General features: G+C 40.3%; 1 protein-coding gene across 2 annotated transcripts in view; it reads right to left on the bottom strand.

Moving 5' to 3' along the window:
- Positions 1–7,200: 7,200 nt before the first annotated feature.
- Positions 7,201–23,070, bottom strand: part of PIP5K1B (phosphatidylinositol-4-phosphate 5-kinase type 1 beta) — a 140,184-nt gene continuing 124,314 nt past the window's right edge. Inside the window, exons 14-16 of one of the 2 annotated variants that reach the window (XM_067568658.1) lie at positions 21,715–21,832; positions 8,263–8,381; positions 7,201–7,960 (exon numbers count right to left, since the gene is read on the bottom strand). In XM_067568658.1, coding sequence (XP_067424759.1) covers positions 8,298–8,381; positions 21,715–21,832 — 202 coding nt within the window. In that variant the 3' untranslated portion in view covers positions 7,201–7,960; positions 8,263–8,297. The remainder of the gene's footprint in view (positions 7,961–8,262; positions 8,382–21,714; positions 21,833–23,070) is intronic. The other variant, XM_067568659.1, reaches the window with a different exon arrangement.

Here is a 23,070-nt window from a genome sequence, read left to right as displayed (position 1 = left end):
CTGCTCAGGCCGGGAAGGATTCCAGCTTCCCTCTTCTTCCGAAAGAAGGTTTCTGTGAAGAGTTCATCCCCTGCTGGCAGAAACCCCCTGTTCAAGCAAATGAAACCTGTTCACTGCTGATGGCTCTGTGACGGCCTCGGTATATGATCGATTCACAGTTCCCTCCTATCAAAGAGATGTTCTATTTCAGCATGACTGTTACAATCATAAATGATATTTTACAAAACACGATGAAATTCATAAGTTGAAATAGACATATATCCCCAAACTGTTACACTAAGTCCATCCTAAAGGCGCAGAAATGAGAAGGCAAATAAAGAAAACCCAAAATGGGTTATTTTAAAATAAACCTTATGATTTTTAAGTCATGATTTTTGGTGCCTTTCTTCATGGCTTTTGAATGCTTGAAGTTAGAGTCATACAATTTAAGGTCAGTATCAAAGTCGCTGGGCAGCTGGCTGAGGCAGGAGCAGCTGCAGGCTGGAGTAGGGACTGGCTAGCATAGAAACAGGCACAGCTGGCATAGCAGCAGAAGCAGGAACGAGGGCTGGCTGGGGCAGAAGTAGGAGCATCTATTGAATCCCACGGTTGTGCCTGTCTGTGGCTGAAGGCCCTTCCCTCAGCTTATGTGGGGAATCCATTAAGCCCAGAGCCCAAATAAATTTGGGGGACAACTAATGAAAAACAGGAGCAGGAGTGAGGGTCACAGGTTCAAAATCAGGGAACTTGAAGGAGACACCCAGCAGAGAACCCTAGACAATGCCCACTGTTCCTCAAGAGTGTTTAGGGAGCCAGCGGGTGCAGCCCAGAGGAACCCTGCCTGGCTATGTGCGCCAAGGGAGGAACAGGAATAGGCCACATGGTCTCAGAACATCCTCCTCCTAGTGTTATAGATGGCAGGAGCAGGAGCAAGGGCAGTCTGTTGAAGCTACTGGCACTGGAAGTATTCCCAGCCAGGTAGTGACACTGAGCAGCTTGGAGAGTGTTTCCCCCTTAGGAGCCTATACACCTGTGTTGGGATGGCCTGGGTGGGTTCTCACCTGTGGATTGGCTGAATGGCATGGGTCCTATCACAAGACTTGCAGGCAATTGCCTCTGATGACTCATCACATTCTCTGGGTCAGGGATGACTCATCAGGCTTAAGTAAGCTCAGCCTCAGAGGTATCATAGCCAGAAGGGACCGCCAGATCATTCTAGTCTGACCTGCTGTACATCACAGCCCGCCACCACCACCACCTAGCACCCACACTCTACACCCAACAACCAAAATAGTACAGCTCACAGAAGACTAGACTATTATGTGCCGCAGGGAGAGAATAGGAGCGACTGAGGTGCACCAGTGCTCAAAGTCACTGCAATGACAGGAAAAGATTGATATACACCCACATAATCCTGGCTAGTGACATACATCTACACGCTGCAGAGGAAGGTGAAAAAACCCTCCAAATCACTGTTAATCTGACCTGGGGAGAAATTCCTTCCTGACCTCACACATGGTGATCAGTTAGATCAGCACATGAGCACGAACCAGCCAGCCAAGCACCTGAGAAAGAGAGAACGCTCAGTGCCACCTCAGAGCTCAGGCCCATCCTGACCAGTGTCCCATCTCAAGTCATGGCTATTCCTGATGCTTCACAGGAAGGAGATAAAAAAACTCCCAAAACACAAAGAGGGGGCAGGGAGGGACAGGAATCCCCTGCTGGTGGCTTGCTAAAACCCTGAAGTGTGAACTTTAGGAACACAAGACAAACTGGAGACGAGCCCCAAGGCTGTTGGGCCCTGCCCCCTACCATCACAAGTAATCCCAGTATGCAACTGCACTCAAATTTGTCCAGCGCTCTTTTACAACTAATTACGTTCTTTGCCCTAACAACACCTATAGTGAGGCTGTCCCAGAACCTCACTCTCTGATGGTGAGAAACCTCCTTCTAATTTCCAGCCTGGATTTGTTCATGGCCAATTTATACCCATTTGGTCTTATACTAACATTGTTGTTTAGCTTAAATAGCTCTTCATCCTCCCTAGTATTTAACCTCCCAGTATATTTATAGAGAGCAATGATATCTCCTCTCCGCGCTCTTGTTGCTAGACTAAACAAGACAAGCTCTTCCCGTCTCTTCTCACAAGATAGGCCCTCTATTCTGATAATCCTGCTATCTCTTCTCTGAACCTGTTCCAGTTTAAATTAATCTTTCTTGAACATAGGTGACCAGAATTGTACACAGTATTCCAAATGAGATTTTACTAGTGCTTTGTACAATGGTATTAATACTTCTCTCTCTTTACTGGATATGCCTCCCTTAATACTCCTAGGATCGCATTTGCCTTTTTTCACAACCTCATCACAGAGGTGGCAGCTCAGTCATCCTGTGATCAACTCACACACCCCCAGATCTCTCTCCTCCTCGTTGCTTCCAACTGATGAGCCCTCTATGGGTAGCAGAAATTTTTATTATTAGACCCTAAGTTCAAGACCTTGCACTTTGTAATATTGAATATGGTCCCATTTCTGTCACTCCAGTTTTCAGGGTCATCCAGATCTTCCTGTATAATACTCCAATCAACCTCTGTATTGACAATGCCTCCCCACTTTGTATCAGCAGCAGATTTCATTAGCACACTCCTACTTTTCGTGCCAAGGTCACTAATAGAAATATTAAATAAGTTTGTTCCCAAGATTGATCCTTGAGGAACTCCACTAGTAACCTCTCTCCCATCCAATAATTCACCTTTTAACATAACACATTGCCTTCTCCCCTGTAGCCTGTTCCTTATCCATCTTACAATGCTTGTACTGATCTGCCTTTTCCCAAATTTAACTCTGTGGTACTGTGTCAAATGCTTTGCTGAAATCCAAGAATATTAGACCTACTGCACCTTCCTTATCTGAAAAAATCACTTATTTTCTCAAAGAAAGAAATCGGGTTAGTCTAGTCTGATCAATCTTCCTTTCTTAAAGCTGTGTTGCATTATATCCCCTTCACCAGTTATCTCTGAATTTAATTATTCTTTCCTTCACAATTTGTTCTAAACCTTGCATACTACTGAGATCAGATAAACAGATCTGTAATTGCCTGTATCTTAAATATAGATATGTTAATTACTCTCAAGTCATATGGCAATAATGAATTAGTCTAGCTTCAGCTTCCAACCACTGGATGAAGTTATGCCTTTGTTTGATCAGTTGAAAAGCTCTTTACTAGAAGAAATGGTTTCCCTACATAGGTTCTTACAAATTATGATCAAGTCATCTCTGAACCTTCACTTTGATAAAGTAAATAGACAAAGTAATCACCTAATTTTATTAGACAGCATGTTAACTAGCATGTTTTAAACTACATCAGCTGATGGATTTTTAAATACAACTATGTTTGTCCACACTAAGGGCAAAATCATTAACAAAGTTAAACAATGTTTTTTCCCTGTATAGAAAGCAAATTTCATTGGAGACAGTCTAAATTTATCACAAGAAAGAGAGAAGAGGATTCTTATTTATCTCCCCTCTGTAGTTCTTTGACATTATACTGTGGTGGGACTATTTGGAATGAAATGGATGTTCTCTACTTAGGACCAAATTTTCAGAAGTATCTGTCTGCAACGTTACAAGTTACATGGAAATATGGTACTTAGAGGCTATCAATGTGTGTGTGCAAGTGTAGTTCACATGCACAAAACTGAGTTCTGAATGTACAAAGTCAGCCACTAAAGCTTGGGTGCACAAAATTCCAAATTAACTGCAGAGATTGGGTTGAGTTCTATGAAAGGATAAAATAATACATTTAGTGGGTAAGTGGCTAAAAGCAGGAGTGAATGATAGTAATTTGTTGAGAGGCAACCAATGGTATATGCCAGTTGGCCATCTTGTTTAGCTAATATCTGAAAGCTGAAATAATGTTTTGAAGGTTCTCCCCAGCTTGTGCCTGGGAACGGGATGTGTGTGTGTGAGTTTATAATTTAAGATTTTTGGAATGAATTTCCTTCATTGAACACTGCAATTATTGTTACTTGGATATCTCCTCCTCATTTCTTTTACCTGCTTCAGAAAAAAGAACCAAGTCAGTCTTTTCATTTATAATTTATAATACCATGTGCCTTTTGTGTGCTGAACACAAAGTGTTCACAAAAAGAGCTTTGGATCAGCAAATTACTAAGTATGAAATTAAAAGACTACTTACCAAAAGCCAGCCAAATAATAAAGCTTGCTGTAATATCAAAAGTATCTGTAGGTAAATTAATTCCAAATAAAAGGGACTTGCTACAGCTAAAAAGGTGTAATCCTGTAGATAGAGTTCAAGAACATTTAGCCAGTCATTATCAGCCCACACTTATTAATTCTTAACCAGTGTGTGTTTTTTTCTTTTGAGGATGTGCTCAATATCTTTGAATTTCTCCTGATTTAGCTAAGGGTAAAATTAAACATTACATTCTTAGGGTGATATTTGCCCTAGTACAGAGGGTAGCACAAGGCCTATGCTTACTTAAATCTTCAAAATAGAGCTTACGTGATGCACAGGTTTTGTGCTGGCTCGCTGCACAGGGATGAATTTCACCCTCTACGTCTAATACTATTGACTTACTCTATACCATTAATCCTTCTATGTCTTGGTCTCCCCATCTGAAAAATGAGAGCAACAATACCCATATTTTAAAATCATATTGAACTCCATGGGGGATATTGCTATATAAGTTCAAAGCATTAATTTTTTTTTTTTAATTATGCAAGTCCCACACCTCAACTTAAATCATGTAAATAGGGTAATTATAGAAAGTTGAAAACTTTTTGTAAAAATCATACCACATTTTTCATACCTCCTGCATACAGATTTCCACTGTCTTCTACAAGCTTAGCATGAAAAGGAGTTGTGTGCAGGGTCAGGCTTTTTATTTGTACTCTGGAAAAGGCTGACATCATATTGAAAGTAAATGTGCACATCAACCTGAAATGACTCAACAAATGGTTTATATGCTGAATAGACAGAGGGTACTGCTGATTTGCTCTTTATCACTGTTTAGTGTCGTGTTAGTTGCGTTTAGTGTTGCATTGGAGCATGTAATTGTGAAAGATACCCAATAGTTAGATGCCTGTGGTATAGTAAAGCCAACAACACTTAAATAATATATCAAGGTAGGAGTTCGGTGTTTTTTTTCTAGTCCTGAATTTTAGAAAAGGTGCAGAAATATCCAGTTTTTCAGTCAAGGGAGATGCCACAATTTCTTGTTAAATGCAAATGATACCTTGCTTTACTTTTCTCTTCCAGAATTCCACAGGATTACAGAACAGTATCAGTTACAGAGTCACGTACATATAACAAGTCTAAATTATGCCCAATATATTCCCCTAGCAGACCTCAACTATCTGCCTTTCTTTCTGGGAGGTTCATGTGGCCAAAGAATTTAAATACCTGCACATACAGATAGTGCCACATTTCAGTGACCTATTTCTTCACATTTTGTTCCCTATGGTGTGTTTCATCTGCACAGACCTGGAGAAATAAGCTAAAATGATCTTCTTGTAGGCCAGGAAACCTAATATTTGGTGACCATGCCTTCTGCACATATTTTAATTTTTCCTGGCAGATGTCCCCTTCTCAACTCTAATTGATGTGAATAAAATGGTCCAAGCTTATTTAAAAGCCATCTGTGCAAACTAAATAGCATCCAGTTACTTAAGGGTAAGACCTGCAGTCCTTGCAAACCTTTTACACTGTTATTTTGTAGTAAGATTTTCTCATATGGCTCCAGGCATTAGAGAGCATTAGACCATAACTGAGTCAGGCTTGAATCATTGGCCCTCAGGAGTACTCAGCTGGACTTCCTTTCACAGACTCCATTGCTGTACTGATTGGAAATCATATCAACAGGAACACAATAATGCACACTTCAGAATGTGAGCCTTGGAAAGAAAGGAATCTTTCCACTAATAATTGGTAATCTAATCTGGATGTCCTTTTGTGTGTATTGGATGACTGTTCCCATTCAAAGGGGAAAAACAGGCATGCTCGGGTGACAGTTTACAAACACACTGAACACATGTAATCTTTTTAGGTGGTGCAAATTCCCACTGAAGATTTTCATTTATCAAGCCCTTTAACCACTTACACAGAAGAAAGCATATTATTTGAGTATTATGCAGTATAAAAATGCATCCCTGCATAGACTGACCACTTTTCAATACATTTCTTTTGGGGTCTTGCTCAGGATAAGTGATTTGGGAATTCTATAGTCCTAGAGATAATTGGAAAACTGACATGAATCTACCAAGAAAGACTAAATATCTGTTTGAAAAATCTCTCTATGATGCCAAAGTCTAGGAACTTTTTCTGGTTTTTACTAACCAAAACATTTCAGTACAATTTATTTTGTACATAGACACATCCTAAATTTGTTACAGATTATGCAGAAAGCAGCAGACAATCATATTCCCACTTATACCCATTATATGCAGCAGTTTTGGTCACAGAGCATAGATCTCTCTGTTGCTTAAGATCCAGGGTGCCGCTGGGGAACTATAATCTTCCTAAGAAGTTTGGTTTGGTGGTTTAAGTCACACATCTGGGAGTTAGGATAGATTCTAGTCCTGGCTCTGCCACAGATTTTCTGTTAGATGACCTTCTCCATCCCATCTTTAAAATGGGGAGACCACTTACTTCACAAAGGTACTGAAGTTTATTTGTGAAGGATGGGAAAAATTCTCATATCTACAGAAGTGCCAAGTGTTATTTCCAGGAAGTGTGTTCCCTATTTTGACACTTATCCATTCTGCAAAAAATGTTATTTCTGGGAGAGATGCCATCCCCAGTAGTTTCTGTACACCTTAAAGAGGCATTTATGAAGTTCCTAAATATGCTCCCACATCAAGGTCTAGATTCTTAGAATGATGCTTAGCAACCTTGCTATGGCTGTGTAATCTCTGCTGCCATGTGAAAGCTTCTATCTTTTTTTTTTTGCCTTGCAATGGTTGCACAGGGTGAGAGATCTGCAATGTTTATCAAACGATACATGTTGCATCTGTTCTTTTGCCCTTCTACTTGTAGTATAACGGGTTTTCCACCTTCTCTTCTGTGTGAGAAGATATGGAACAGATTACCTGCTATATATTGTTTGGCACATTGCATAAAAAATGACTTTTTTAGAAAGAGTCAGAAGGACAAGAATAGGAAGGTTATAAATCAGAAGTAGTTGGAAATTTGTGCCACAAGTTTTGAGAACAAAATATTTTATTTCTGTCAATAAAACTATAGTTTACAGTAGTATTTACTAAATAAATTATATAATTTCTTTTACAAGCAATAAACTAAATCACACATTTCAAAGACAATGTATGTACACAACATAAGGCCTTGTTATAAATAGCTTTTTTTCTCATTTCACTAATAAACAGTGAAAATATCTTTAAAGGCTATTGTCCGTAAAGTAAGTGCAGACATTTACATTAAACCTTGTATGAAATCAATTTTGACTTCCAACAACATGGACCTAAGTGATTATGATTCAGGGAAGAAAAAAGTGGAATTAATTTTATTTACCACTGTGTTGATGATGGATCTTTAAATAGGTAAAGCAGATTACATATTTTGCTTGTACACAATCACAGAACACATGCAAATGAAATCATGAGAGAGTCAATAGGAAAATATCACTTTCAAGTCCAAAAAAGGTGATTGGCAATAGTATAGAAAGCATCTTAAATACAGTTTATGCAGTTCTTCACAGTTTAGCAAGCAACAGCACGTGATAACGAAGTGTGGAATGTTTCATGTCACATCTGTCGAGTCTAGCTATCATTTCCACGGTTCAAGGTTCCCCTGGCATTTCTCAGAGATAAGTTCCATTGATTATTACTCTATCTATTAGGCTCAGCAAATTCCTCCCTTTAAATCAGGAGTGCAGAAAGTGCTCTTCATCAACCATGGTCACTTCTTATCCACTTTTACTTGGATATTCTTCTATTTTCTATTACTGGAAATAGAAAATAATTTAAGAGGTTAAGGGGTTTGTTTCTTTATTCTGTACTTTTTTATAAAATTGTAATTGGATAAAGTCTTTATCTCTCTGTGACTGAAAGCACTCCTGTAGTCACATTCTACACGTTATTGTAGTAATCTTTGTGTAAAATATGCTTTACGAGGTATCATTTAAAAACGAACACCACACTGATCATCAATATTCTTGTGTATATGTATATACGACATGCATTTATGTACATAAAATGAAATTATAACTACAATGTGTTTACCATACAATCTGTGGAGGGGACAAACCTGTTTCTCAAAAGACAAAGGACAAGTTGATGCCTCTAGTCAGGTGTCATCAAAGTTGATTGGCAAACACTGGTCAAGTGGCCATTCTTTGGCAACGAAGAGGAGCAGGAACAGAGCATCTGCATTTTAGCATACAACAACATGGAACCTCTTTCACCACACAAGACTCCATGTCTCCTTCCTCACAGATGGAATGAATGTTAACCAGGGATAACCACATGTCAAAGGGTGACTGGACTATAAAAATGGGCAAACACCCCCCAGGTCTCTTTCACTTAAGATGACAAAGGAACGAGCCCTTTGACTTTGGGTGGAGTTCCACACCTGAGAATTTGGTCAGCTTTGTTGCCAGGATCATGTGAGAATTTACCTTGACCCAAATCTTGCTAGTTAAGTTTCAGCTTCTAGGAAGTGTTTTATCTTATTTTTCTTGTAACTATTTCTGACTTTAATACTTGATACTTGTGCTCCCTTAAAACAGCCTCTCTCTTTGTAGTTAAATAAACTTGTTTTATTTTTAATCTAAACTAATCCAGTGTTGTGTTTAAACTGAACTGTTTGGTAACTCTAGTTAAGGTAGCAAACAGTTGAATATTGACCTTTTACAGGGCAACAGACCTTTAAAATCTGGACTGTCCAGGAATTGGCTGGACAGTGCAGACCACACATATTCTGGAAAATTCAGAACTAGGCCTATGTTGGGGTCACCCTGCAAGTAGTAACAAGGCTGGTGGAAGTCAGTGTGTGACTGGAGTGTTGCTGACAGGCTGCTGGGGTCAGAGTGGCTAGACTAGGGCTGCAGCTATACACAGACACTCAGGGTGTGACCTGCATGCCGTTGGGCTGTATGTGAGCAGGCTGGTTGGGAGCTACAACAGCAAAGCATTGTGAGGCACCCCAGGTTGCAGGGCAGGTGGAGAGACAATCCCTCACTGGATTGGATTGCACCCTGGAATGGGACACACTCCTCCCCTCCCACCCCCGAAGTAACTTGCAGAACAGTTCTGCAGCGGTCCTCTTTTTTTCTTATTTACATGCATAGTATCATCTTCTCCCCTGTACAATAGTAATCCTATGGTTTTGCAGCCATTACATTTATATCTGTGAATACTGAGATACTTATAGTACACAAAACCAATATTTTCTCTTGCAGGGTGTTGGACAGCCTGGATATCACTGAAATCAGTGAAAGTTAAGGGCACTCAACCATTCACAGGAGGCATTTATCATCCTGTAGGATTGATCGGGGCCTTAGAATGCACAGTGGGCAAAATCCTGGTCTCATTGAAGTCAACTACAAAACTTCTTTTAGCGTCAAAAGGATCTAGATTTGGCCTTTAGAAAAGAAACTTAATATACATTCCTCCAGGTATAGGTTTTCTTATGGATCTGTAAAGTCTCATGAATAACTAGTGTTCTATATAAATAATAAAACTACAACAGTCATACTCATATGATTAATGAACAAGACTTATTTACAAAATGAATTACTCTATTCTATAATATTAATGGAGAAACTTGTTTGTATAGCACAAGTTTTACTTTTAATATTTCTATAGGATCAGGTGTGAATTGCACAGTGAAATTGCATCTATATTGGACACCATGTCCAAATCACTTAAAACCAAGGTCAAATGGATCCTCAATAAGACTTCTAAACAAAAAGCAGGGAAGGCCATAATTGTCATCACTAGTATTTCTAAAGTGAAAAAAAACCCAAACTAATCCAGACTCCACTTTCAGACCTTCTTTGTAGATCCAAAAAAGCATAAAGAAGGCACAAAAGCCCCATTTTTATTAAACTCTTTTGTGGGTCACTGTTAACTTTAGTTCCAGATAAAGGCATTTAATTAACCTTCAAACAATTCAGGAATAGAATGTAACCTTGGCAGTGGAGGAAAATGCAAGTTCCTCAGGCATTTTGAAAAGCTTATCTTATTTAGGAAAAGGCAACCAAAAGATGGAAATCATGCATTATTTTTAATTAGCATTTTGAGTATCTGGCACCAGGCATATGCGCCACATAATGCTACAGTGCTGCAGACTTTCAGAACTGTGCTTGTACGGTACACTGGAAAATGGTATGAGCAAGATTTTGTAGTCACTTGCTTAGTGAACAGACTGACCCCTAGTTTAATCTACAGAGGGTATATCTACACTGCAGGCTCTGCTATGATCGACTGAAGGTGTCGTGTAGATGGGCTCTCTGGTCGACACCATTAGTCCGCCTTTCCGAAAGGAGTAAGGCGCTGTGAAGATGCCACAGTATGTCAATATAAGTATGTCGACGGGAGATACACAAGCTACATAATGTATGTAATGTAGCTTGCATATCTCCTGTTAACAGCAGTGTAGACCAGCCCAGAGTTTGATCTATGTAAAGCAGCTTATGTTGACTTAATTATGGCAGTGTCTATACTACAGCCTTGCTCCCGTTGATGTAAGGCCCTACTATGCCGACATGTCACCTCCACAAGAGGCATAGGGCTTATGTTGATGTGGTTAGGGTGATGCATTTACCACAGACACTGCGGGTTGCTTACATCCATCTCCTGTTGGCTCTCATTCTTGTGAATTTCAGGGCTCCATGCTGTAGCCTGGCTGACAACTCAGGCTGTCATTCCGGAGCAGGAGGGGAGCTTCAGCTAGAGCCTGACACTCCGCTGGCCACCGCACTCCCAGCAGGGAGCCAGGAGCCTGGACGGCTGGCCAAGCTCCTGCCGGGGAGCTGTGTGTGGAGCTGAGCACCTGGTCTTTCAGCCCCCCACACTGCTCCTCTTACATCAGTGGAAGCGCTCTTGGTGAGGACGCGTTCCACCAACAGGAGAGTATTGTGGACCTGAACCACCACAGTAATTACTGCATTGGCTGTAAATTGACCTAACAAAAGTTGACTTAAGTTTTTAGTGTAGACATGCCCTTAAGCATACATGTCCTCAATCTCATGAGGTCCTGGCCATGGCAGGTTATGCAACAATATGTGGGACCTGGGTTCAGTATGCAAAGCAATTTACTCTGTAAAGTTTAACTGCCAAATGGGTAAATAGAATGAATTTGGGTGGCTGCATGAAGTGGAACTGATGACTAAGTAGACTTTTTTTTTAAAAAGTCATCAGTTTTTCAAGAAGACAGAGCTAAATAAATCACTTTGCTAGCATGTTTTCACGAGACCAGGATAAATTAAGCACGGTTTTCCCATTGATAACTGAGCTAGAGTATAGGTCTATGGGGCAGGGTCTGAGGAGCCATTGTTACATCTTTGTAAAGGGTACAGTATGCATTTCCCCAACCACACCAGCCAAACTCTGGCCCTGCTCCACTTCTCCTTGCCCTCTGAGAGAGGAGCAGCACTGCTGGCACTAACTTTGAGATGTTCCTATACTCTCTGCAATTGTGACTAGCTCAGTCTTGCTACTTTTCTCATTATACAATTGGTCATAAAATGGTCACAATTTAGTCCTCAACATTTAGGAAAAATTCTGCATAGTCTGCAACATGGAAATGAGAATGACTGTAGTTGGAAGTGACTACAGACTGACAGACTCAGTGATATGTCACAAAAATGATGTTCATGGTAGAGAGAAGGGCAGTTGGGCTGTAGGGAGTTGCAGTCTGGAATGCCCCGCTCTGAATCCAACCCTGCACTCCTTATTTCAGGCAAAACTCCCATCAATTTTAGTGTTCAAAATCTGGTTCTCTTTGAATACCTACAGCACAGTTGCTGGAGTGACATTGATGGCAACCACAGAGAAACAATGTTTCTTGCTGATGTTGATAAAGAATGAGTATGGTCATGGCAATCAGTTGAGATGTGACCGACAATTACAATGGGCCAAATACCAATAGTCAAATAATGAGTTTGTACTCATCAGGATTTTTTATATAATGGATTTAGAATGTGCTCAATTATTTGAGCATATTTTAGTGCTCTATTAATTTTTTTCATGCACTCCTTCCTCAGTAAATTGATTTCCTCTTACAGTACATTAAAAAGCCACAGTGCACCAATAATTTATGGTTTAGTGAAATTTACACAGGCTTTCTAGCAGACAACTCACTGAGCTAATGTGTTAATTGTAACCTGAACTACCTTCGTATTTAGTAAAGCCCATTATTCTTGTATCTGACTTTGACAGAGAGATTGGTATGGTTATATCCTTCCTTAAAAACTTATGTAAAAATACATCTCATGGGCCAAACTCTGCTCTCAGGTGCCCAGGTATAACTTCAGTTTAAGTCCATGACAGCCATGCACTCATATTCAAGGACAGAGTTAGGACCTGTGTATTTCAAAATGAACATTTTCCCTTTTTAAAAGTGTTAATAATAAATGGATAAAAGAAAAATATTTTCAACTATATTTGCAGTGTTAGACTACAAATGTGTACTCCATTTTAGATGCTCTTCCAACAATAGATGGCAGGGTTGTGGTTTTTGTCCCCCCCCAAAGAAATTACTAATTTTAAGGGCCTCCAATTTTGGGTTCTGAACCTTAGACACCTTAGACCTGATCTTCAGAGGTGAAAGCGTCCACAGCACCCATTGACTTATCAGGACTGAGCCTACTATATGCTACCAACCTCCCCATTACACACCTTAGAATTCAAAGACATTTGTGGAGATTTAAGGTAGGGCACCAGATGCTTTTATGTTTAGTTCACAAATCTTCTGCTTGTGCACAACACCAACAATGTCACTTAAGAAACAAGGGAGCAATATTGTCCAGAGGCATATACACTATCCCTGCAGTTACTGGGTGTGCACAAAGTCTAGTATGCGACTCCATACATCAGTTAAGGTATAATGTTACACATCCTTGTATATTCAAATTTTAATCAAGAGAAAGGTTTTGAGCATACAATATGAATGTTGAAATAAATGATTAGTTAGAAAAATGAACAAGCCAGGGGTTTTATTACAAAGCTCATGTGCTAAAGAGTTTACCCTTATTTTCCAAATATACAATGAAACAGTATTTATAAAATCAAGTAAATTCCACAACATTCATCTGACACTTGTATTGCTGGAAGAAATTATACTAATCAGAATGATTCTGCGTGGAGATAAAGATAATGGAGAATATACTTGTTTGTCAAATAGAAACTCTCAGCATCACTAGCCCTATCAGCTGAGAAAAGAAGAAAACAATTTACATTTTAAGGAAGGATTAAAACATTTTGTTTGTGCTTGTTCTCTATTTTTACAGTTATATAACAATATTTTGATTATATTATTTTGTTGCTTTGTTTATGGTTAATCATAAATATACTTACATTTAGCAGGAAATTTGCCTTCATGCTATTATTTGCTTTATTATTATTATTTGCTTTACTAATTACTTGCTTTACTAATGAACTGCATATTCCATAAGAAAAAAGCGCACAGATATTTTAGATCCATATAATTTAGCTATTACAAATTCATGGATTTCATACAAATGCCTCTATTTTTCTGTAGTATTTAATTTTTAAAATCTTTAATTATGATTTAGAAGTTCAAAAATAAATGAATTGAAAACATATTCCTTAGCCATCTGACACCAATCCACCATTCTTACACTACTGAAATTTTGGAAACCATTGAGATTGCCTTGAATTTGTTCAGTATGAAGCAAGCTTAATCAGGTATTAATAAACTAAGTTTGATTACTTTAGTATTTGGACTAAAAAGATTTAACAGGGGAAAATAAAATACCCAGCTGTGGTTTACAGTAAACTTTGGTCTGACAAAAGTTTTTTAATGTGCAATAGGACACCAATTAAAGTGATCCTATGTCCCAATTTTTCATGTAATGTCCTAGACTCTGAGGAACTTCTTTCATGACACCTGAAATATCCTATTTTTTTCTCCACTAGAATAAAAATGTTTTGCTTTTTTAACGTATTTGTTCATAAAATATGATAATACTACTGGAATTTGCTCTGTCTTTACCAAGAACAATCCAGTGGAACGAGGGGTTAGAGTGATAACTAACTAGTGCTTGGAGTGAAAAGAAAAACTGAATGATGTAGATACTGTCAAAGTTGTTCTTTTGCTCAGAGAGAATGTTCAATGTTTCGTGATAAATTAATTCATAACATTAAGCTAGTGGAAAAAATCCTCCACTCAGAGTCAAAAGCTGGCAGTAACAACATCAGCACACTTTTTTTTTTTTTTTTTTTTAAAGCGTCCTTTTCTGTGTGTCTGTTTCACAATTTGAACGAACGTCATCACATAAGGTTCCTGGTTTGCAGTTTTGAAAACACATTCACCTTAACATTAGTTGTTGTTAATGGGTTTTCGAGGTTGTCTGTTTTTCTTTTTCCTTCATTTTCAGAATGGCAGCTGCGGGAGAGCATAGCTGCATTTTTACATGGATTTATGAGTTAAGCAGCAACAGCCTCTAATGCTGAGTGAAAGGAACCAGGACTGTGGTCTACAATGGACTTCCTGGAAAAGTGACTGCAGAGTAGCAATCACCAATATTGGTAGTTTGTCACAGGCATTCACAATGCAATATATATTAGACGTAACAGACCCAATTCTGATCTCACATGAGCATGGACAGGAATTGAGTAACTCCACACCAATTTAAAATGAGAGACGGGACTCAGGCCCAGTAAGTATGAATCAATTTCTGCTGGCTGATGCCCACAGGTAAAAGGCCAGAAAGCCAATGAGCAAAAGAAACAGTGTAAGATGGAAGTCCTCTGTCCTGATTTTAGCTTCCCGACAAAAATCCATGATATACTCCAGAAGCCCTTCACAACAGAAGCCATGTAGGGGATTTCCAGATGGGTGTGGTCTATACCAGCTGTTGTCAACAAGGGGCCTCGAACCCCTAAGGTGGCCACTAGCAGGTTTGAGGGGGTCTGCCAAAATAAACCGGAGAGCAAGGCTGGCATTAGAGTTGTTGGGGCCCAGGGCAGAAAGCCAAAGCCCAAGCCCCACTGCCTGGGACTGAAGTCAATGCCTGAGCAATTTAGCTCTGTGGGGCCTCCTGAGGTGTGCCTGGGAAATTGCCCTGTTTGCTACCCACTAACGCCAGCCCTGGCTTTTAATTTACTGGGTATGCAGAAAAACAGTTGTGGCACAGGTGGGCTGTAGAGCTTTTATAGTATGTTGGGTGGGCCTCAAAGAAAAAGGTTGAGAATCCTTGTCCTACACATTTGTCTATGTAAATGCCTTTACTTTTCAATGGCATGTAAGCAGCACCACTAAACTGCAGCTTGGATTACTCTTATTCTCTACTGAAATCGCCTTTGCAGGTTTTGAGGTTGTGTTTGGAGATAGAGATGGCCAAAATACTCAAGACAACATTTGCAGGATTTTGTGCATCTGTTTTATGATGAAATAGTGCAGTTCCAGAATTTGTCCATTACTATAGCACCAAATAAACCAGAGCTCTTATCTGCAGCAAATTCTTTAATTTCTACCAAAACCCCCAAGTTTACCTAACCATCTAAATTATTTGTTGTACATGACATTGTTCAGAGCAAAAGGCTACCTTAAATTGTTTTCTGACCCGCAGTAGGCAGTAAGTCCATTTTATTATACTATTTTCCTCATTCATAAGATAAAGACATGACTGATCCTATCTTACTCAAGTCCTCAATATTCCCTATGAAGCTTAGCACTTCAAAGCAAGAGGAGTAAGGCAATGGAGTTATTAAAATGAAGCAAGTTAAAGTATTACACATTATAATATACAACAGATAAGGTTTTAGAAGCTTGCCTTGCAACAAAACTATTGATAAGGATTATTAACCAACCTCCTTACAAAATACCATGCAAATGACATTTAAACAGGTTTTCTACTTATGATTTATCTCATGTCAATTTATTTTATGATGATGTTCAACAAAAGCTTAAATCCATTTGAAAGTAATCATCTTTGATTTGTCTAGGTTTCCTAGGAAATGCATGACTGCGCCCTGAAGGTCAACAAGCTTTTGTTCTACTATAAAACAGTTATGGGGACAAGGTTATATTATCCAACTGATAAGGGTCTGATTCCGCATTGCCAACCTTGGTGCTTTGTTCATGAAAACATGCAACTTCCCTCTCCTACCTCCATTTAATCATCCTAAACACAGAAAATAGAACCGCAGTCTGATCTAGCAGCTGTGAATCAAGCTGAAAATATATCACTGCTACTTCAGTCCTGAGCCTTATTTTATCACAGATTTACCGTTGTTTCAAACTATATATGATGATCTAGTGAGGTCTTCAGAAGTAAAAGGCTTGTGCACACAGACTGTCATCGACCCTTCCTTCTTCCAGCATACAAAGTCACAAGCCACCTGCTTGTCTGGGACATCCATTTGATCCATTTGATTTGGAGTAGTTGGCAAATGCAGACTAAAATGGTTACTAATCTTCTGTAACTTGTTCTTTGAGATATGTTGCTCATGTCCATTCCAAGCAGGTATGTGCACGCCACACGCACAGTTCGCCAGAAGGCTTTCCCCTACTGGGATCTATCGGATCAGCTCTAGTGCCCCCTGGAGTCGTAAAGGGCCTGCCTCTTCAGTTCCTTCTTGCCAGCGGACTCTGACAGAGGGGTGGATGAGTCTTGGAATGGTCATTAGCAACACATCATCTCGAAGAACAACAGTTACAGAAGGTTAGAGATTGTTTTTTCTTCTTTGAGTGCTTGCTCATGTCGATTCCAAGCAGGTGACTCCCAAACTAGACTGTAGGAGAAGGGGTCAGAGTTCAAAGCCCTGCAGGTTGAAGCACTGCTCTGCTGAAAGTGGCATCATCTCTGGCATGCTGGGTAATAGCATAGTGAGGAGAGAAGGTGTGAATAGATGACCATGTTGCCGCCCTACAAATGTCCTGGAGTGGTATTTGGGCGAGGAATGCTGCGGAGGACGCTTGTGCTCTCATGGAATGAGCAGTTAACGTTGGGGCAGGCACATTCGCCAAGTCATAACAAGCCCTGATACACGAAGTGATCCACAAAGAAATGCTTTGTGAAGAAACAGGTAGCCCTTACATTCTATCTGCTACTGCTGTGAAGAGCTGAATTGTTTTCCTGAACAGTTTAATCCTTTTGATATAAAAGGCCAAGGCATGCCTGACATCCAGCAAATGCAGTCTACTCTCCCAACTATTACCATGTGGTTTCGGGTAGAAAACCAGGAGGAGTATTGTCCTGGTTCTCATGGAACTGGAAAACCATCTTTGGAAGGAAAGCTGGGTGAGTATGAAGTTGAACCTTATCCTTGAAGAATGTTGTATAGGGAAATCCCGAAGAGAGCGCCTTGAGCTCAGATACCCTCCTGGCCAAAGTTATGGCCTCCAGGAAAGTTAGAATGAGCAAGTTGCTAGGGGCTCAAATGGCCGTCCCATCAGTCTTGACAGTACAAGGTTAAAGTCCCATTGGGGAACTGGCTGGTGTATATGAGGGTGCAGTCTGTCCAAACCCTTCAAGAAAACATCCAACCAAGGGGTTAGCAAAGACTGAGTGACCTGCCACCCGGGGATGGAACGCTGAGATGTCTGCCAAGTGGATCTTAACTGACGACACCGATAGACTCTGTTGTTTCAGATGTAACAACTAGTCCAGGATAATAGGAATTGATGACAGGATGAGTGGGATGTCCTTCTGAGCTGCCCAAACTGAAAATCTCTTCCACTTATCTAAGCAAGTGCCCTTGCGGAGGGTTTTCTGCTGCCAAGGAGGACCTCTCTAACTGATTCTGAGCATACTAGTTCCGGAGCTTTCATGCCACGAGGTGAAGGGACTGCAGATTGGGCTGTCAGAAGTTGCCGTGTTCCTGAGTGATCAGGTCGGGAAGTAGAGATAGAGTGAACGGGATTTCCATTGAGAGCTTGAGGAGCATGGTGTACCAGTGCTGACAAGGCCAGGCTGAGACTATCAGAATCACAGCAGATCTTTCCTGCCTGATCTTCAGCAGGACCTTGTGGATGAGTGGAGGAGGTGGGAATGTGTAGAACAGTTGACCCGCCCATGGGATAAGAAACACGTCCATGATAGACCCTGGGGCTGTGATTCTGGAAAGAGCAGAACAGCAGGCACTTCCTGTTGAGGCTTGTGACAAATAAGTCCATGCAGGGAACTCCCCACTGAAGGAAGATGCTGCTCAACACACCGGGTGGATTGACCACTTGTGACTGAGGAAGGATCTGCCGAGGCTGTCAGCTAACATGTTCTGAGCTCTGTGAAGGTAGGATGCTTCCAGATGTATCGATCGGGCAATGCAGAAATCCCACAGTCAGAGGGCTTCCTGACACAGGGGAGAGGAGCCTCCTCCACCCTGTCTGTCAGGACCAATATTCACTTGCCTTCCAGGTGACCTTGGAAGGCTTGACAGGCCAAGCGTATCACTCTCAGCTCTCTTACACTGATGTGAAATAGGAGTGGCTGCATGGGACCAGAGTTCTTGGGTCCTGCACTCCCCACTCCAATCACCAAAGTGTCTGTCACTAGACGCAGTAAGGGGATAGATGCAGAGAAAGGTACTCCTGCATGTACTATGCATGGGTTGCGCTACTGCCTAGGGTCTGTAACATGAAAGGGGGAAGCGAGACTACTCTGTCTATATTGTCCTGAGCTGGGTGGTACACTGAGGCTAGCCATGCTTGCAGCGGACTGAGATGTAGCCTCACATGCTGAACTCCACATGTGCATGCTGCCATGTACCCCAGCGGTTTTAGATAGTTTTGAGCCGCGGTGTTTGGGTAGCATTTAAAGTCCTCTGATGCTGCAAATGGCCAGAATATGGGAGGACTGCCCTGAGTCTAGTACTGCACAGGCAAACTCTATCCTCTGGGCGGGCATAAAAGTAACTTCTGTTCGTTGATCAATCGTAAGGCCCAGCTTGTTGAAGTTTGACCTTATCAAGCTCATGTCTGCCTCTAGCTACGCCCTGGTGCATCCCTTGACCAGCCAGTCATTGAGGTAAGGATATACTTGTACTTTTCTCAGGAATGCAACGACTACTGCCATACATTTGATGAATATGCGAGGGACCACGGATAGTCCAAAGGGCAGGACTGTGAACTGATGGTGAGTCTGACTACAAAGCGGAGGACTCAGGAAGATGGCCACATGGAAGTAAGCATCCCTCAAGTCGAGGGTGGCACACCAATCACTCATATCCAGAGAGAAGCATATCGGTGCCAAAAGTCTCTAGGCATAGAATCCTTTCTTGGCGCTGTATCCCTCTCTGATGCCAGTTCAGTTTGGCATGCACACACCTGCGTGGAATTGACATGAGCAAGCACTTGAAGAACAGACCCTTATTAGTTGCGTGACAACGGTGTCTCCATAACTCTATAGTGGAACAAAAGCTTGTTGATCTTCAGGGCACAGTTGAAGTCCCTGCTATTTGCTCAGGCTTTTGCCTGAGGGGCAGAGTGCTGTGTGTGTACAGTCTTCTCTATGAGGTGGGATTTTATTTACATTTCCATTCACACTGATTAATGAATTTAGTGTTTTAATCCATTTTGTACATTCACCCAGAGGCAAAGTGATGAATGTGTTACTTTCATCTTGAACGGTCTCTTACAACACATTAACGCCTTATGCTAAGCAATCTGTTCCACCTTGTATTTAAGCTGTGACACTGAGTACCTGTCCCAGATCTGAAGAAGAGCTCCGTGTAAGCTTGAAAGCTCATCTTTCATCCATAGAAGTTGCTCCAATAAAATATATTACTTCACCCATCCTGTCTCTCAATAAATCTAAAGATACATTTAGAAGAGCACCTCTGAGGCTCATGATGAGAAAGTTTATAACTAATTAAATACAAACTAAATTATCCCCATCACTGGATTTCCCAGCATGTTCTTTTGTGCATCTTTCTTTTAGACTCTAATCTCTTTTTTATTTTTGGGTTTACGTCAGTGTCCAGTAGCACTTGTGCTAAAAAAATAATAAAAAACAAATATTTTCTAAGCAAAATAAAATGTTTCATCTAGGCTGGATTTTTTGGGAGGGGAGGAAGAGAAGAGGAGATCCATGTAAATGCTCTTTATATCTCCATTTCCCCTAATAATCCAAGCTCAGCAAGTGCTCCCTTGGTGGTGAATATTAACGTCAACAGCAAACCAGCAACAGGGCTGATTTATATAAGCAGTGTAGTATAGTGGAAGGCTGATTTAATGGATTGTTGATGGACACAAAATTGTCCGTTAAACCAGTTCTATATTTAACTAATCACTGGCTGCTTGCTACTGGTATAGAAGTGGGGTGTAAGGACTGTTACATGGGTTGGATTTTTAAATTAGTACCTATAAAGCTAGTGTTTACACATTCAGTTTTGCCTGGTTAGAAAAACTACTCTCAGGAGAAAGAAAACGTGGTGTGATAGCATGTGTAAAGTGCAAGGACAGCATGGGGGACCTGAAACACAAATGACTGTAACAGGTCTACTGGATCCCAGGAGACAAGAAAGCCGGGAAGCATGAGAAATCAAGAAAAACATGATCCCAGGATAATCCTTTTCTAAGTGGTAAATGATGGTCGCGTTGTGGGATTTTTCATTAGAGTTCTAATCACAGACATATTTTCCTTTTTTCTCCACTGTAATTCATGCCAAAGTTTCACACAAATACCTGCTGCCTTCATCCTATTAATCTTTTGTCTGCTCTATTTTTGAGGAAATTTCTATTTTTCATTTTAAAAACACAAAACCCCTAGAAAAGTAGATCCTACACAATATCTTCACATGAAATTTCATGATTACAAAACACTGTCTTCATGCAATTGGACTTCCAGATTGACCTGAAAGAGTTAAATGTCCAAATCCCTATTAAAATCCAATTGGATTTGGGTTCCGTTGGGCCTTGAAAATCCCAGACAGTCATCAAATTATTTAAAAGCAGAACTGCACAGATACGTAGATAATCAAAGGGGTGAGCTTCTAAAGGAGTCTCAATGCAAATAATGAAATTTGCTGTACAGCAAAACAAACTGCTCATTGGGAACCACAGCAAAAGAGGAAAGCTGTAACTTCAACATACTTCTGCAGCCACAACTGCATCACTAAGGTTGAAAAAGGAATCATTGCATATTTTAAGTCCAGCTGTGTAAAACCACTTATTTTCTTCTTCACAAGTACGTTTGTGCAGAAAAGATAGTTTTCAGTCTAAGAAAACTAAGCTGCAGCACTGTGAAAAGTTCAAGGTGAGAAGGAAAAAACAGTCTGTTTTTCCACAAGCTTGTAAAAAAATTATTATTGCCAGGATTATTGAGAAATGTTCTGGCACACTTGAAGAATACAATAGTGAATAATCACTTAGTGAACATTGGAATTCTTTAAGACCCTGTGCAGCAAGGTATTTAAGTGTGTGCTTAAGTTTAAATACTTGGGAATATTTCAGTGGAACTATTGTGATCTTGAAGTTGGGCAAGCAGTTAAGTACTTTGAGTCTGGGCCTAAGTAAATAAAACCAGAATAAATCAAATTAAGAAACGGAAGCAACAGTCTGACAACTTACTAAATAGACATCCAAAACTGAAGCATTATCATTTTCCATTTCCAGTGTGCTCTGTTCTGAAGTCAAGTAGATGGCACTGTCTTCTAGTGTGAATGTTGAACTCGAAGGTAACCCTTTACTGGAAATACAGGGGGGAAATATAATGAACACAAAAAGCAAATTACATAGAAAAAAAGCTCTACAAACTTCAGCTCTTACATTTGTATACTATTTTACAACTTGGTTTTCCCCTCCCTTCTTCAGTTCTCTGCATTTTAAGCTGATAAGTGCAAATATAGCCTGCTCCTACTTAGCTAAAAGTGCTCATGTATGACTAATGTGCCTTAGCCACACATTTCTATTGATTGGGTTGCATTAAATAAAGTGCCATCAGGAATAAGCAATTCTCTTTTTGAACACTGTAGGCCAAATTCTGCTCAGTTACACCTGGGTAAATCTGGAGTAACTTCATTGCCTTCAGTGCCCCATTTTCACCTGATGTAACTGGGAGAAGAATTTACTGCTGTGCCCTTAATTTTTAAATCAAACCTAATGAAGAGAGTAATAGCATGCCAGCATAATATAAAAGACTAGAGCATGCAAATAATGCTCATTTATTATATCCCCTACTTTAATTTTGGACAAGAGAAAAGAAAAAAACTGACATTTTTGCCTCCCATCAATGTGATCAGGTTATATTGTGATCAATATAATTGTTGTTTGTGAGGAAACACCCATAACAATATTGCACCCACAAACAATTTAAAGAACTGAAGTTCAGTAATGGAGGATTGACCATATTGAATTTTGTTGTGCTAGTATGGGATTATTCAGGGGCTAATTTTCTAAAGAATGTCTCCATGCAAAAAAAGTATGAAAGAGTGCCAGGGCCCAAGAATAGTTCTTTTCGGGCCCAGTACAAACTTGTGACACAGGCCCCCTCCCACACACATATCACAATCCCTCATCCCATACATACAATCTCATGAGTCATGAAAAAAACTTTTCTTCACGGCAATGGGGGTTGCAGCCTGGGCCGGACCCCCCAGGACCTCTGGGCCCTGGTGAAGTGTACCTTTCTCCCTCACGTGGGGGCCCTGAAGAGTGCACTAGTTAGTGTGTGTGATTAATGCAGTTGTGCATATGCAGGTCTAATTTTTTATCCACTGGGTGTAATTAGCTGATTTTAATCCATAATCGTGGAGAGGAAGTGTGAAACTGCAGGTGCACTTTTGCATTGCTTTTGCAGGAAGAGCTTGGGCCTTCTCTTTTAAAAATTTGCCCTTAAGGTTAGGATTTTCAAAAGGAGTCTAAGAGTTACATCTCCACCCATCACTGAAAGTCAATGGCAGAGTGGTGCCAAAATCCCAGCCTACA

This window comes from Emydura macquarii, unplaced genomic scaffold (assembly GCF_026122565.2).
Source record: "Emydura macquarii macquarii isolate MOO-44397 ecotype Brisbane River unplaced genomic scaffold, CSIRO-AGI_Emac_v2 contig_2897, whole genome shotgun sequence".
Classification (NCBI taxonomy): Eukaryota; Metazoa; Chordata; order Testudines; family Chelidae; genus Emydura; species Emydura macquarii.
The sequence above is the reverse complement of the archived record's forward strand: the minus strand, read 5'-3'. Positions and strand labels throughout refer to the sequence as shown.